At 58.9% G+C, this 15,998-nt stretch overlaps 6 protein-coding genes across 6 annotated transcripts; 5 read left to right on the top strand and 1 right to left on the bottom strand.

The window, feature by feature from the left end:
• Positions 1-193: 193 nt before the first annotated feature.
• Positions 194-1,818, top strand: apdF_6 (Aspyridones efflux protein apdF; the record flags this gene model as incomplete). The annotated part of the gene is made up of 5 exons (XM_062768255.1): positions 194-449; positions 491-901; positions 942-1,122; positions 1,172-1,569; positions 1,618-1,818. 5 exons carry the CDS (start codon positions 194-196, stop codon positions 1,767-1,769), a joined length of 1,398 nt encoding a protein of 465 aa, XP_062624239.1. The 3' UTR covers positions 1,770-1,818.
• A 795-nt stretch (positions 1,819-2,613) lies between these two features.
• tauD (Alpha-ketoglutarate-dependent taurine dioxygenase) lies at positions 2,614-3,755 on the top strand (the record flags this gene model as incomplete). The annotated part of the gene is made up of 2 exons (XM_062768254.1): positions 2,614-3,087; positions 3,135-3,755. 2 exons carry the CDS (start codon positions 2,614-2,616, stop codon positions 3,753-3,755), a joined length of 1,095 nt encoding a protein of 364 aa, XP_062624238.1.
• A 639-nt stretch (positions 3,756-4,394) lies between these two features.
• On the top strand, positions 4,395-5,490 carry xlnA_3 (Endo-1,4-beta-xylanase A). The gene is made up of 3 exons (XM_062768253.1): positions 4,395-4,923; positions 5,013-5,221; positions 5,258-5,490. Exons 1-3 carry the CDS (start codon positions 4,760-4,762, stop codon positions 5,362-5,364), a joined length of 480 nt encoding a protein of 159 aa, XP_062624237.1. The 5' UTR covers positions 4,395-4,759; the 3' UTR covers positions 5,365-5,490.
• A 174-nt stretch (positions 5,491-5,664) lies between these two features.
• abfB_1 (Extracellular exo-alpha-L-arabinofuranosidase) lies at positions 5,665-6,507 on the bottom strand. Its single transcript, XM_062768252.1, has 3 exons — positions 6,205-6,507; positions 5,942-6,156; positions 5,665-5,892 (listed from the first exon to the last, which is right to left on the bottom strand). The coding sequence occupies exons 1-3, from the start codon at positions 6,366-6,368 to the stop codon at positions 5,789-5,791; spliced, it is 483 nt and encodes a 160-aa protein (XP_062624236.1). The 5' UTR covers positions 6,369-6,507; the 3' UTR covers positions 5,665-5,788.
• A 2,020-nt stretch (positions 6,508-8,527) lies between these two features.
• On the top strand, positions 8,528-8,989 carry abfB_2 (Extracellular exo-alpha-L-arabinofuranosidase; the record flags this gene model as incomplete). Its single annotated transcript, XM_062768251.1, has 2 exons — positions 8,528-8,789; positions 8,837-8,989. 2 exons carry the CDS (start codon positions 8,528-8,530, stop codon positions 8,932-8,934), a joined length of 360 nt encoding a protein of 119 aa, XP_062624235.1. The 3' UTR covers positions 8,935-8,989.
• A 3,396-nt stretch (positions 8,990-12,385) lies between these two features.
• Positions 12,386-14,053, top strand: prlL_11 (MFS transporter prlL; the record flags this gene model as incomplete). Its single annotated transcript, XM_062768250.1, has 2 exons — positions 12,386-12,748; positions 12,911-14,053. 2 exons carry the CDS (start codon positions 12,386-12,388, stop codon positions 14,051-14,053), a joined length of 1,506 nt encoding a protein of 501 aa, XP_062624234.1.
• Positions 14,054-15,998: the final 1,945 nt, after the last annotated feature.

The following is a 15,998-nucleotide window of genomic DNA, read 5'->3' as shown; positions in this document are numbered from 1 at the left end:
ACCCGCGCCAGCAGCGAGCCAGGTCAAACCTTCCCTCGGGGGAGCTCCGCACCTCGTAGTAGCCGACGGAGTGTGTGGTGCATATGCTACATATCTGTCTGGCGTGTCAGTCTTGGCACTCGCTATACCATCACTTCCCCTCGCCATGATGGGACTGCACCGTGACGGGGATTCAGAGCTCACAGTGCAAACAATGTCCCACGATATCCAACCCCGCGACGACGACGCCAAGAAGTTTGGCGCGGAACCAACGGAAGTAGGTGGAGACGACTACGAGAACGACAAGGCCGGCCTTCAGCGCTCCACCACAATCACAACTCTCGAGGTCACCGAGGAGGGTGTCCCGGCGCCTGTGCCCGGCGACATTGGGCCCCCACCCGACGGTGGCTTCACAGCCTGGGCATGTGCCGGCTCGGCTAGCTTTGTGACCTTTTGTTTAATGGGCTTTGGTGGGTGTTGAACGCATCATGATCACCTTCTGACCCGGCAGTTTGCAGCTTTGGCCAGCTGCAAGAGTACTACCTAACCCACCAACTCGCCAACTACTCCAAATCGACGGTCGCCTGGATAGGCTCGGTGCAGGCCACTGAAGTGTTCATCTTCTCAGTCATCTGGGGACGCATCTTTGACGCCCATGGTGCCCGGCCCCTCGTGCTGGCCGGGACGACGTTGTCGGTGGTCGCAGTCGTTGCCATGGGCTTCTGCAAGGAATACTACCAAATCTTCCTCTCCCATTTCCTGTTCGGGTTTGCATCGGGTATGATCTGGCCGACCGTCACGGCCGTCGGCGGCCACTGGTTCAGCACTCGTCGCGGCACAGCCATTGGCCTCATTGTGGGCGGAAGCGGCGGCGGAGGCATCGTGTATCCCATCATGTTCAAGCACCTCTTCCAGAGAATGTGTGAGTTTGCAGCTATTAGGCAGACTCTGACCCACCCCAGCGTTCCGCAACTCGCTCCTCATCGTTGCGGCCATGAACGCAGCCCTCATGTTCCCGGCATGGTTCTTGCTCAAATCGCGCCTCCCCAAGCGCAAGCCCATTGCCCTCAGGCGTCTAGCCCACCCCTGGCATGACAAGCAGTACGCCTTCTTTGCCATTGGCTGTGGCTTCTACATGTTCAAGTGAGTCGTCAACAGTCGCCCGACGCGGTGAACTGACGACTGGTCCCAGCTGGATGTCGCCAATGTTCAACGCACCCATCATCTCACGAGCAAACAATGCGTCGCCGGCCGTGTACGACTATTCCGTCGCCATCGTGTCCGCCGGTGGTCTTGGCGGCCGAACACTGTCGGGCTGGATGGCTGACAAGCTAGGAGTGTGGAACGTCTTTGGCACCACCTCCTTCTTCACGGCTGTGGTTCTCTTCGGCTTCTTCGTCCCGTCGCCTATTCCCAACGGCGCGCTTGTCGCGGGTTTTGTCCTGTACGGTTGGGTGTCGGGCGCGTGGCTCACGCTCGTATCTGCGGTCGTCGCCAAGATCAGTCCCCCCGAGGAGATTGGCATCCGTATCGGCATGGCGTGGAGTATCTGCGGCCCGTTCATGGTCGCCGGCCCGGTCATCTGTGGTGGTGAGCAGCAGTTCAACCGTGCAGCCTTCCCAAGCTTACACGTCACAGCCTTGATCCAGGTCGACGATAACAAGTTTGGCTACGCGGGCATCTTCTGCGGCTTCACCTTCCTGATTGCGTCGTTCCTCGCTGTAGGGCCGCGCATGGTGCAGGTCATCAGAGGCTTCATCACTCGCAAACCTGATCTTAGTCCGGCGTAGACCAAGCCGAACGACCTGGTTCATCCCTGTGGACTTCACCAGACTCGCCTCTCCCCTTCAACTCGGGGAATCTGCAACGACACTGTGCCCGCAGCCGACGCTGGCAAGGCCAGTGCACACCTCCGCAGCCGCGGCTATTGGCACCATCGCCAACGCCCAGGAAACGTGTCAAAGGTGTCGCTCGGGTCCAACTGTCGACGCGGCACCACACATACATACCCGTGTCACTGTCACCAACCGCCTGCAAACAACAAAACACACACACACACACACACACACACTGCACACTGCACACAAGCATCAACTGCATAGACTCATCCCATTGCCCAATTCTGTACCATTATCTCACGTTGTACTCGAAATGCATTCAACATGACGCCAAAAGCGGGGGGGTCGGAGGTGGCCGACGGATGGCGAAGTTAGTCGCCCCGCTGTCGTCATTCGACTTGTCATTTCCCATCCATCCTCCCCTCCTCGTCGCTACCATCGGCTTATCAGGCTCCCACCATCATCTTGCTCGTGTGGATCGCTCGGGACATGAATGCAAGCACTCGCAATCTCGCAATCCATCCGTTCTGATTGCTTGCAGATCTCGCACTAGATGATCTATTCCAGATTCTGCGCTGGCTATTCCAGATTTCTAGTCTGCAAGGCAAGTCGATGGCCTACTGAGCGAAACCATTGCTTCAACAAGCGCAATCTGTCGTGACGTTCGAGTGTTGTCTTGACAGACAGGCAGCACGCGGCCGTGTGCGTGTCTGAAGCAATGTCCAGTGCTTATAAGCAGCTTGACTCAAAGGCTAGGTGATGCACCCACAACCTTCCCAAGCCCACCTCCCTTGCCATGTCTCCCATCGCTGTTGAGCAGACTCCCGACGCCATCGAGGCCATCAAGGCTGGCGTTGCGGCCACGACCATTGGTGACGTCAAGGTTGACCTCCGCTCGTTTGCGTCATTCGACACTGCCCCCTCCATCGGCACCGAATTCCCTGCCGCGTCCATCGATGGCAAGCCCGTCCTCGACATCCGCGCTGTCCTTGAGGACCCCGAGAAGCAAAAGGCCCTTGCCAAGCTCGTCTCGGAGCGTGGTGTTGTCTTCTTCCGCAACGCCATTCTGTCCCCGTCCGAGCAAAAGGACCTGGCCATTGCTCTCGGCACGCAGAGCGGCAAGCCCGCCACGTCGGGTCTTCACACCCACCCTCTTACCTTCCAGGACTCGGAGGAGGGCGACGAAGTCACCATCATCTCCAATGACTACCGTGATGCCAAGAAGAAGGTCCCCATCTATGGCGAGCGCCGACTGGGCAAGACTGGATGGGTGGGTACATCTGTTTCATACACCGAGGCCGAGTCCTGACCTTGCAGCACTCGGACATCACCTTTGAGCCCATCCCGTCCGACTATGCCACCTTGCAGCTCCGAACCCTTCCTCCTGTTGGTGGTGACACCCTTTGGGCGTCGGCATACGAGGCTTACGACCGCCTTTCGCCCTCCATCCAGACCCTTCTCGAGGGTTACACCGCAGTCCACGAGGCCAACTTCTTCAAGCTAGTTGCTGCCGCCCGTGGCGAAAAGATTCGTGACGGAGTCCGCGGAGCTCCCGAGAACGTCGGCGACGACCTCAAGGCTGTCCACCCAGTCATCCGCACCAACCCTGTCACGGGCTGGAAGGGACTGTTTGTCAACAAGGGCTTCACCAAGCGCATCGTCGAGGTCACCGCCCCCGAGTCGGACGCGCTCCTCGAGTTTCTGTTTGAGCACATCTCGGCCAACCACGACCTCCAGACCCGGTTCCGCTGGGAGGAGAACTCGCTGGCGATCTGGGATAACCGTAGCACGTTCCACACCGCGACCCAGGACGTCGGAGACGCCAAGCGTATCGGTACACGCTCAGTCTCACTTGGCGAGCGCCCGTACTTTGACCCCAAGAGCCAGAGCCGTCGCAAGGCTCTCGGCATCACGGACGACTTTGATTCCATTGCCTAATGGTGGATCTCGTGTGGATTAGGGGCGGCGGCTGAGGTCATGGAGGAGCCAAGTGCCAGGTTGTAAAGAATGTTCGGTCGAATGAACGTGGTTCTCAATGCTGTCATTGCTAAACATGGAAAGCGGCTAACACGTCGCTTGACATGGCTGAACGCGGTACCAGCGTCGCAGCCCAGGTTGGTCGCGTGCTTGCGCGGGTACCGACCCTACCATCGGCTCGGGCAGGGCACTGTGACGTTAGCTCAACGATTCCCGTGTGTGGTTAGAGGAGGATGCACGTCAGCGGCGCGCCATGGAGGGTGCTTGATGGGGCATATATAGATACTGAGACAGGGTTGCAGTGGTTCAACGACCCCCCCACACCTCGTCAGCCCCACAGAATGACCTCACGCTATGGCTGACGCCATGGCTCAACTTCTGGGCGAAACGAGGTTGTGGAACGTTCCTTTCGGGCCCTGAGCTTCGCCATGTCGGTGCATGGAGCGGGGAGCAAGGTCGACCAAGGCTTCAGCGAATTCAGGTTCTGGCAAAGGAGCCGCCGCACCAGGGGTTAGGAAAGCGTGCGGGTGACCTCTGGTACACGGATCTGCGTGCAAGGAGGCAATGCTCAGCTTAATAAGAGGAGCGCACGTATGTACTGTACGTGTGTCTTCCCCTCCCCCCTCCGCCCCGCCCTTTCCACTCCGACATTGACAAGGTTGAGCCTCCTGCCAGAAGTGTTTCACGATGCGGAACCGTCTGACCTTCCCCTCGTCCCCCTCTCCCGCCCTCGCCGTCAACATTGTCCTCTCCATCGCATTTCAGAGCGAGTCGTCGCTGACTGTCCTCTCGCAGTAACGCTGCAATCAAGAGCAAATGTCAACCTTGTTCCAAGGATGGCCCTGCCCACCACTGGCCAATGTCCCCGATGATCACCTGCCAGGGTCACCATAAACAGCACGAGGACTGACTGACTACACGATGCCTTCTGCGACGTCCTTGACTCTGCGTTCTCTCAAACTACCATGCCCAGGCCCAGCTTTGCCCTCATCACCCTCGTCGCCGCTCTGTCCACGGCTGCCGCGCCCCCTATGAGACGCGCCTCCGGTGTTCACCTTACCGACCAGTCCGGTCGCTTCTGTGTCGACCTACCGACAGGGTGGCTGGGAAACGGCAACGCGATCCAACTGTGAGTGGCAGCGTGTGTGTGCTAGCGATAGACGTCCAAACACGAACCACGTGGTCCCCAAGTCCGCATGCGCTGACCACTCTCCATAGCTGGGGTTGCTCTCCCGATGACAATGCCAACCAGCTGTGGGCTTTGGCGAAGAATGGCCATATCACCAGCGCAAAGGAGCCAAGCAAGTGCCTTGACGCAGGCGAGAATGCCGTGAGCGGCAGCTCCGTTCATCTCTGGGACTGCTACGAGGGTCTCGCTCAGCAAACTTGGATCGTGGAGAACGGCGCTGTCCGCCTTCAAGGAGCAAGTGAGTGGGCGCCGGAACGCGGTGACTGACATCCAGACCTTTGCCTCGACATCACGGACGGCAAGGTTCAGGACGGAACTCGACTCCAAGTCTGGGAATGCGACGGCGAGTGGAACCAGAAGTGGACTGTGGCTTCACAGTAGCATGCGTCTCTCGTTGCCCTGGACAATCCCGACCCTCCCTTCGTTCGCTGAATGCTTCTCTTGCTGTCCTCTGCTCCTCTCGCTCCTTACTGTCGTCCCAATGCCTGTTGAATGCAATCATACCCGTTCTGAACAGCAGTAAACATTGCTGTGTGCCTCGTTTGCCACCCTCGTCGGTTTGTTTATGTGAGATCAGATTGAATACGTCGTCAAGCAGATCGCGACGCGTCGGCTGTCTAAGAACGCATGCACTACCAAACCTCGTTTCCCGCGACCGATTAGGCAGGTAGACGACCGTCGTCATGTGGACTCAGTACATGGAAGTTTGACTACAACCATGTCTATCTCACAGCTCGTTGCGGGCATTACATACACGTAAGAGTTACAGTCGTTGACTCGTCAAGTTCATGACTTTGCTTCGATCCTAGTTGAAGTTCCAAGCCTGGTTGGGGCTGTCGAGGTCGCACCACCAAACCTGGAGCTGAGCGCCGTTGACGAAGTTGCCGTCCTTGACATCGAGGCAGAGGTCTGATGTGACGATCAGCGTTGTGCCCAAGCTTCTCAACACAGCACTCACTGGTGCCGCGGATCTTGACACGGCCGTAGATGTAGGTCCAGAACTGTCCCATCACCGGAGGGTTCTTCTCACACTGGGCGACGTGGACCGTGGTGCCGTCGCCGGGGTTCCTTCCAGCGTCGAGGCAGAGGTTGCCACCGCCAGCATCGCGAGACACAATGTTGCCAATGTTGGCAAAGGACCAGTGCGAGAAGCGGCTCTGGCTGCAGTCCCAGCTGGTGGGATCAGAATCCGGTCGACGCCTTGCCAGCGGCAACACTTACAGCTGGGCGGCGGTTCCGTCGGCAGTGTTGCCACCACGGAGATCGAGGCAGAGGTTGTTGCCTGTCGACACCTGGCTACCGACTTGGCGAGGGTCGAGGTCGACTGGGTTGGCAGCAGCACCGGCCGCTGCGACGAGGAGAGCTGCAACTGAGGTGGCGATCATGGTGGACTGGATGTTGTTGTTGGATGCCAGAGGACATAGTTCACGGCTGCGCCTTATATCCCATGATCGGCAGACAAGCAATACGCATCATGGGTAGCTGTGGACACGGGCGTCGACTTGGCGATGGATAGGAGTGCAACAACGTAAGCCGTTGAATGAACAGCAGGCCAATCGCCCAAATGACGCTGGCCAGGATGGTTGATACTTGATCTCATGACCAGTCGCCCCCCCCCCCATCATAGCAACAACCAACGTCACGGCACTGCGAGGCTCACAACAGCATAGTGTGATGTCAGGATTGACTGTGTGCCGCCGAGCGCGGACGAGCGCGGGCGGGCAAGGCGGTGGCCGCGAATGTGGGACAGTGACCGGCGACACGTGAAGGGTTGCAGACTGTGCCAGGGCTTACTTAGGTCGGTTTGATGATTGAGACCGGACATGGACAGTGTGATTGGGCAGCATTTAGGTTCTCATACAGACAGGGTGGAAACACAGAAGATGCGTGAGAGATGGGACGACCTTTGGTCGTCGGCCCACCTGTCAAATGGACCCCAATGATATCATCGGCCCTCACTCATGACATGACTAGTTGTACAGCTTACTGCGTATTCAATCCGCCCCCCTACATTCCTGTATCCATCCTACCTAGAGTCTGCGACTCGGTGACGATGACAGGCAGCAACGGGCCGGAGCCGTGCTGCTCATGGCCGGCGCGGCTACGAGCCACGACTCACGGGTTCGTGTCTCCATGCAACCCAAGCCGAGTGGATCTGGGTGGATGGGCTGAAGGCACAGTGCTGGGTTGAACGTCAAGCTGTCCAAGGTGCAAGCGCAGAGTTAGTTGTCTGGAGACAGACTATGATGGCCCCCCAACGCTGCCCCGCATGCATGTAAGACCTGAACTAAATGACACTGTCAGGAAGTTTGGGTCGGGAGTCTCCAAGGAAATGGCAGCAAGTCGACCAGCCACCTGTAATAGGTTTCTCGCCCTGACGCCTTGGCCTGGCAGCATAGTCGTCGTCAACCGACTGATAGCGTCGGGTCCCGAACTTTCGTTATGCCCTTCCCGGTCGCCCAGCGAACCCACAACGCAGAGGCGTACGCACAGGCTGGGACAACATGCGGGCCGCGATGTGCCTGGCTCTCAGCCGACGAGGAAACCGATGGGCCACTATGGTCGCTACCTCGTCCACTGCGCTTCCCACGGAGCAACAGAAAGTGAGAGCGACCAGAGGTGAGAAAGACAAGTCATCGGCTGTCATGGAGGTCGTTGAACCTGGAGCTGGGTAGGTGGATGGCGGTGCTGAGGAGTCTAGGTCAGAGGCTGGGTGACCGACTGATAGGGTACGAGGTTGAGGGCTGACGTCGAAGGCGCTGCGCTGGAATCGTTTCGGCCAGGTGGGCTTTGAATGACCAGCCACCTCAAATGACAGCACGTCCTCTAGTCTCTGCCCTGGAGCCATGCCCCCAAACGTCAGAACGAGGACACTGCGACACACTGATGCACTGCAAGAGGCAAGTCATTGGTGTTGGACTGGGGTGGAGATTACATCCTCAGGGTGCAGCAAGGTTTGTGTCGTTAGCTACCTCCGTCATCCACTGCAGGTAGCGTGCGGGCAGCCCACCCACTCATCCAGCCCTCAACATCGCCGCTGCCAGCATCCGCACCCCACAATGTACGCGCCCGTGCCGGTCTCGCGGCTTTAGCAAACTAGCCGCGCAGCCATCTTCTTGCAGCTGACGACGGGGGTTGGGAGGCTTGGGAGCAGAGGAGGTGAGATGCGATGCTGCAAACCTTGCTCGCTGCTCGGTCGATATTTTATCGAGGCTGTCCCCAAGTTGCGATGCCCGACGTCTATATAAGAAGGGATTGTCGGGTTGTCTGTGCTTCTCAACATCTCTCTGCTTCTTGACCGAACAGCACTAGCACTCTCCACATCTCTCTCTCTCCAGCCCACACAAACCCATCAACACCGTCACAATGGTCGCTCTCACGTCGCTCCTTCTCCTGGCCGTCGCCGCCGTCTCCTCCACCGCCTCCCCTATCGAGGAGCGTGCGTTCCCTGGTATCCAGTTCAAGTACAAGGGCAAGTGTGTCGACCTCGCCGGCGGCAGCACGGCCAACGGCAACGCCGTTCAGCTGTGAGTAGAGACGGGGGATGCCCTCGTTGCGTCATCGGTCTCCCACTAATCCGTTGCAGGTGGGACTGCTCGACCCTGACCCTCAACACCGAGACACCGAGACCAACCAGCGCTGGGTCCTCAACAACAACGGGCCCATCCGCTCGTCCAAGGGCGTGTGTATCGACGCCGGCAACAACCCAGGCAACGGAACGCCTCTCAAGGTCTGGCAGTGCTACAACAACTACCAGCCCCAGAACTGGGTGAACAGCAACGGTGCCATCCGCCTTCAGAACACCAGTGAGTTTGGCCGAACATCCCCGCAGGAAGCCGCTGATCAACGACAGACCTGTGTATCGACGTTCCCGGCGGGGACAACCGCAACGGCGCCCGTCTCCAGCTCTGGCAGTGCACCGGCTCGGACAACCAGCGCGTGTCGTTCTAAGCCAGTCGGCAATGGGGAGGCGATACAGTCGAGATCAGCAGTACATACATACAACTACATTTAATGCACCATGTCAATAAACCGGTCAGACTGCAACGGCTTGCGCATCGTGTCCCGAAGATCTTCCATGAAGGAAGGGCATGAACACCGCCGCGGCGCCGATCAAGACGGCAATGCGATCGACATCGGAGCGCGCAGTGCGCCTCTAGACACCAGTTTAGACGACGAGCCGTAGTAATCGGAGGAGCATCGGGCGTTCCCCAGCAGCCCAGTGTTCAAGTAACTGGGGCCCCTCTGATGGCAACGATACACGGTGTGACTGGCAAGCAACATCCACTCAACCCCTATGTCTGAGCGGATTGCCGTTCCTCCGGAGTCGCAGCCACAGCTCCAGTGCTGAGGGGTTGAAGGTCTACGCCCGCCGACAATTGGTGTGCTCCGACGCCCAACCTCGTACAGCCTTAGTTATAAGGCGGACGGATGTACTGTCCAGAACGTCGCGACCCCCACCTCCATTCGATCATTCGCTGGGCCTGTGATCTGGTATGAATGGCCAGGAGCAAGATGACCTGATCAAGTCGCCGAGCACTTCACGGCATTCTGCCAATCACGGTGTCGGCCTCTCGGCGGCAGCGATGGAGGAGGGGATGAACTGCACATGACCATCACGCCGTTCGTGGCAGGGTGAGCGGACATCGACGTCACAGAGGGCAGATATCCGCAGATGCTTAGCCTCACTCGCTGCTGGGACTCGGTAATCAGTTGTTGCCGAACATGTCCGCTGGTGGCGTCGTTGGGCAGCGGCGAGGTATTGAACTCCATTTCTGCTTTCCCATAAGGCTGCGAAGGCCTGCACCTTGAACAGCAACATGTAGGTCCTCCGCTCGCCCACGCCCTCCCGAAGCCGATGTGCCGAACTTGGTCACCGCGGTGAACATCCCAAGCCGCAGCCTCTTCGCACCAAGGACGACCGGGATGTCGCCCATATGAAGGCCAGAGCGAAGAACGTCGTATCTGGTCGAGTTCCGTTGATCAGTCTTCGCGCACGCTCGGGAGCCTCGGGGCTCTGTTTTCACCCCACGGTCTGCTGCTGCGTTTGGGGCTGCTCCTTGGTGTGGCAGTGAGGTCTGTCAGTTGAACCAGGAGGATATCACAGTCTGGTTCGAAGGTTGTGGGGGATCCGATCCCTCCTACCTCAGCTCTTCTCCGTCGGTCGTTTGTTTACCTGACAAATGTGTCACGGCGAGGTGAAGTGTCAGGAGACGACATCAGCGGGAGTGTGAGACGTGTGTGTCTGGCTGCTCTCGGCAAGGCCTGGCCAACGTGAGATTTCAGTTGTCAGCTTGTCATGCCAGATGTTAAGATCACACGGTGATTCCTCTTCCCATTTGCCAATGCAAGTACGACGTGGCGTCTCCAACGCCACACGCGTTGTAGTGGGGGTGGCGGAGTGGGGCCCGCACGGTGCGTTGATCACAGCTATCTGAGCAGTCTGCAGCCGCCGGAGGTGCACCGCAACCCCAATGGAGGCTCAAAGTTCGCAACGGCGATGGCGGTGATGGCGGCGATGGCGGCAAAGCCAGGGAAGAGGAATGTGTGGGGAAACGGGTCAGGTGGGTCGTCGAGGACAGTTGATTGTCGGTTTACCGGTATCACTCGGTAAAAGAAGGTGACCAGTCAGATCATGGATGTCAGTCGCGACGCATCCACCACGCCACACTGACTAGCGCGTCGGCGTCCGCTGACGTTAGCGCCAGATCTCGGGATGATCCGACTTTTCGCCAGAGGCAGGTGTACAACCGGTCGGCGTTCGGAGTCAGACCGCGTCCCTGCTCCCGGCAGGACACATAAACCCTAGGCATGTGAGCAGGCAGCTGTCTGTCAGCCCGTTTCGGTATTGGCGGAGACGTCGTCATTCTTTGAGCCTCATGCCAGCGACATCCAATGCAAACCAACAGCTCGCCTGTCGATCAAAGCCCTGTGTGGTGCGGGGTAATGAGGTGCAACACCATGGGCCCCAGGAGACCGCCGGCGGCTCTTGACGAGTTCTGGGACGCTAGTCGCAGGTCATTCTGACCGGACCTGTCCCACTCCCAAACTCCGATGGCCGCAATCGTCTGGAAGAGGACCAGCGTGGCGGCACTCGTATGCATTTTTGTGCTAGTCTGAGGTTTGCGATCGCCCTGGTGAGCCGATGCGCAGCCAATGCCAAGCCTTTTCTTTGGACACCACAACAACTGCCTCCGTGGAAATACAATGTCAGAATGGCGGTAGGCGAGGCAAAGAGCTTCCTCCTGTTTGCTGTCGGCCAGTATACTGGACGCACTCCACAAGGTAGGCGTGCGCATTAGGGCCGGGTTCATGGGTTTATACGTGCCGATATTCCACCCAGGAGGGGCGTTCTTGAAAGTCTTGGCCCGGTAAAGGCGGGCCAAAGAGACAGGCATATCAACCGAGGGCGGGGACCAGTGGAGGAGATGGGCGGCAGCGGTGTGCTAGATCTCCCTGGCTATAGAGGGCTTGGCTTTTGTCAGGGTCACCCCCTTGCCCCACCTTCCAGAGCCGAGGCCAAGCCTTCAACGACGCCAACTGGTAACCACGTTTGGGAGAGTTAATTCACGTGCTCCAATTCCATTTTCCTTTCGGTTGCGCGCCGACCCGTTGTTGCCCAGGCTCTGGCTCTGTCCGCCGGCCTCGATCTCCCCTGTGCGCGACCCGCGTTGGGGGAGCCAAGTACGTGCACCTCTTTGGCCAGGGAAAGCTTGGAGCGGGAGACGAGGGGATTGATGTAACCTTGGAGCTGTAACCGTCGTGGAGCAGGCACTCTTCTCGACGTACAATGCCGCGGCAGTCCCGTCCGAACAGCGAGTAGCGCATCCCACTGCTCATTGGGGATCATGGCTGCCTACGTGATATTCCAGACGAGAGTGCCAGCGCGGTGTGGTCAACTGAACCCTGTCAGTCAGCCCTTACCCCAAGCACTTCCCCAGTCTTGTGCCGCACTGAACCTTCGGTAAACCGTCCGATAAGGGGTAGTGTCAGGACAAGCCACACGCTCTTGGCAATCTTGAGCGGCAAACCGCTAGCCTGCAGCCCCCCATCACGCGCCTCGCTCCCCCGGGTTTCTCGTCACACTCACAATATGGCAGCGGTCATCCTGCCTGGACATCCTGCCTGGACGCTGACAAGGGTCAACTCCGAACACCTCTGACTCCGTACGCTTGCGCCACCACGACCGGTGACCTCGCGTCCCGACACGGTTGGACCGGCCCCGCCGCGCGCTCCATCAGGAAGTAGCGGGTGGATCACTTTACACCTGACCCAGCAGCGGGGCCACGGCGGGGTACAAAGGTCGCCGACGTGTCTGGCAGATTCCCTTCTTCCCCGTAGGACCGCCAGTCAGTCTCCCCCCTCCCCACACCCACCAGTAGTCACTCGCACATCCACCAACATGGTTCTCGACAACTCCCCAAACTCCGAGAAGAGGGAGTTGGCTCATGTCGACCTCAACCCCAAGGAGTCTCACACTCCTCCCTCCCCCGAGTTCTCTGGCGAGGAGCATGTCATGCACCAGAACATTGACGAGGGCTTCGACCCCGCCTTTGTCCGCAGCACCATGCGCAAGGTCGACTTCCGCCTCGTCCCCGTCCTCTCGTTGATGTACTGCATCTCGCTCATCGACCGTACCAACCTTGGTCTCGCTCGCCAGGCCAATGGGCTCAGGATGCAGAAGGATCTCCAACTCGGTGTTGGCCAACGCTTCTCTATCGCCACCTTGGTCTTCTTCGTCCCTTACATCATTCTGGAGATTCCCGTGAGTAGGCCGTCGCTGGAGAGCTCCAACCGCTCCTTCGTCATTGGTGGGGCGGTCCAAGTGGGCGTGGAGCCGGGCCGTCAATGGTCGACTTGGTTCCGCGCCGACAATGGGCCGTCATTGCGGTCACTTGACAAGTTCGTTTGTTGACACGTCGCCTAGTCCCAGATTGGTCTCCGCAAGTTTGGTGCCCGCTGGTGGCTTGGCATTGCCACCATCCTCTGGGGCGTCGTCACCGTGTGCATCGGCTTTTCCAAGAACTGGCAGACGCTCGCCGGTCTCCGTGCCCTTCTCGGTGTCTTTGAGGCTACTCTCTTCCCCGGTGCCGCCTACCTGATCGCCTGTTGGTACCCCCGTCGCTCCATGGCCGTCCGCATGTCCACCTTCTACATCTTGTCGGTCACCGTCTCCGGTTTCGGCGCCGCCATGGCCTACGGTCTCTCGACCCTTAACGGCAGGAACGGACACGCCGGTTGGACGTGGATCTTCATTGTCCAGGGTATCATCACTATCGGTATCGGACTCCTCTCGCTCCTCTTCCTTGTCGACTTCCCCGACAAGGCCACTTTCCTCTCTGAGCAGCAGAAGGAGCTCGTCATCACCCGCATCCAGCGTGACCGTGCCGATGCCATCGTCGACCCCATGACTGGCGCCAAGCTCGTCTCTTACCTCGGCACCCTCAAGCTCTGGCTCTTCGCCTACATGTTCATGTGTGGTACCGTCGCCTCTTACTCGCTGGCCTACTTCCTTCCCCGTATTCTTGCTACCATGGGCTTCTCCAACATGATGTCGCAGCTCCTCGTCGTGCCACCCTACGTTTGGTGCCTGTTCCCCGCAGTCAGCAGCGCCCTGGTGGCCGACAAGGTCAAGGGTGCTCGCGCGTACGCCATCGTCTTCAACATCTGCTGCCTGATCGTCGGCACGGCCATGTACTCGCACATCGACCCCAAGAAGAAGGCCGCTCGCTACGCCGGCATCTTCCTCGCCATCGGTGGCTCCAACTCGTTTCTCCCCCTCGTTGTCTCGTGGTCGCAGACTGCCATCCGTGCCCAGTCCAAGCGTGGTTACGCCTCGGCCCTCATCATCGCCTTTGGCGGCGTCGGAGGTATCATCGCCTCGGTCGCCTTCCAGGAGAAGGAGGCCGTCAAGGGCTACCCCTCGGGCATCTACCTCACGCTCGCCATGAACGCCGCCAACGTTATCGCCGTCATCTGCCTTCGCTTCTGGATGATGTGGAAGAACAAGCAGGCCGACCAGGGCCTCTGTGTCATCGAGGGCAACCCCGACTTCCGTTACCAGTACTAAGAGGGGAGAGGGAGAGAAGCGCGAGTCTAGCAGCAATCGTAATAGGGACCGTCCGGGACACTCTTGGGTGCACGCGAGGTCTGGATAAGGAGGACAAGTTGTAATAACATGACTTCTTTGACATGCAAAGGGGACCTCCCGTGTGCGTGCCACATATCGTTCGACTGACCAAACGTGGTGTTGTGACTTCAAAAGCGCGTTGGAAGGCGGGCAAAAGGTCTGCTTGGCACTGTACCACCACAGTCGACTCACCGCATTGTCTCACTTCGGGACTGGCCATAGCCTCGGCTAGTGGCTCCACCACCGCAGCATTACACAAACGCCGCCGAGCACATAACGTGGGTTAAGTTGATCGCCGGTGCTCGACTCTGGCAGCCAGCTCGGCACAAGGCCTCGATTTTGAACCAGTTGCGTCAATGCCTCGTCCAGTCCGTTCGAGACCGTCTTGGCATGACAGTGGGAGGGCGTAATTGCAGTAGGAGGGCGTCGACCTCCCTCAGCAATGCTGTAACTGAAATTTTGTGGACAGAGGCGTCTGTGATTGACACGGGCGCCTGATTGAAGTATGTAGCTCCAAGGGCATGAGGGCGTGCGCTCGCATGACTTCGGAGGTCCGCCATCCTCGCTGATTGCCCGACGGAGAACAAAGCGACAACGACCTCGTGCACATGCGACGCTCGTGTCGAGTTACGACGCGGTCAGACCGTCCGCCCGGCGCGCGTTTCATGTGGTCACGGGCCTCGACACTGCACCGTCTATTTGCAGCTCGCACTCCAGCAAGGGCCGGGGCACGAGAACGACTCATGGTGATCTCGCCCCGCTACGGGCTTTGAACAGGCGTGCCGCTTGCCGGATCTCAGACCTGTTGAGCTGAGGCTCGGGCAAAGTGGACGTGCGGGCCAAGGGCCAGAGTCGCGAGAGATCTCAGCCTGGCTCCAATCTATACTCAGCTGCAGCTAGATTTCACGGTGGGGTCATGACAATGCCATTCGTCGGCTATCACGATAGGAAGAGGCTGAATCAAAGGGCCTTGAGGAGGCGTGTTGGCAAACTGGACTGCTATCACTGGCCGACCAGCAGTAGCTACCAAGATAGCCTCGCCTAGAGATTGCCGAGGCATGTTCCCCACAACAATGAATGGATCCTGTTGCTGCTGACGTCTCCTTTGGTATGATTGGGACCATGCTGGAGACAATGGCGCCCGATAACTGCGCACAGATCAGAGTGTATGCGGTCGGCTAGAAGACACGACCGTGCCATCCATCGTCGTACACTGCCTGCACAACAGAACCGAGAACCGGGTTTGGCCGGCGGCCAGGGCCGACTGGCAAAGGTCATATGACCTCGTGACGACCGATTGCCACTTGCACCACCCACCCCACTGCACCAGGCCAGCGAGCGAGAGTGTGGATCATCAGTGTCAGGTGATATCAACAATGGCTGAACTGTTAACCCGATGCTTGTGCTAATCTGGGGGTGAGTGATAAGCCTCCCCACTGAAGAGGATGCTGAGCGTGCGTTTACGCCTGATAAGTGACGCCACTAGGGCCTGCCTGCTGACCTGCTGCCTGCTGTAGTACTGACCGTGCCGAATGCGAGAAGGACCCTTGCACCTCGCTTACGAGATACCGAACGTAGCCCCGCACAGTCTTGGCCCTGAAGCTCATGCCCGCCCGCGCCCAAGTAGCAGTAGGAGCGGGCGATTGCTGCGCCACTGACCTAACCATGTCTCTAAACATGCAGTGGATCCTCCCCCTACCGCTTACCGGATGTGAGGAGATTGGCCGTGCCGAGCCGAACGAGGACCGCACCACGACTCCTTCTCTCTCCCCCACGGGTGCCCGCACAGCCAAGAACGCGGGATCCCGCACAAGGCCATATTCAGGCCTTATTGTTGTTGCTCCTAGCAGGACCGCTACCAATACCATGCCGCGGCGGTATCACA

This window comes from Vanrija pseudolonga, chromosome 1 (genome assembly GCF_020906515.1).
Source record: "Vanrija pseudolonga chromosome 1, complete sequence".
Taxonomy (NCBI): Eukaryota; Fungi; Basidiomycota; class Tremellomycetes; order Trichosporonales; family Trichosporonaceae; genus Vanrija; species Vanrija pseudolonga.
Note: the sequence above shows the minus strand (reverse complement) of the source record. Positions and strands in the feature narration are given on the sequence as shown.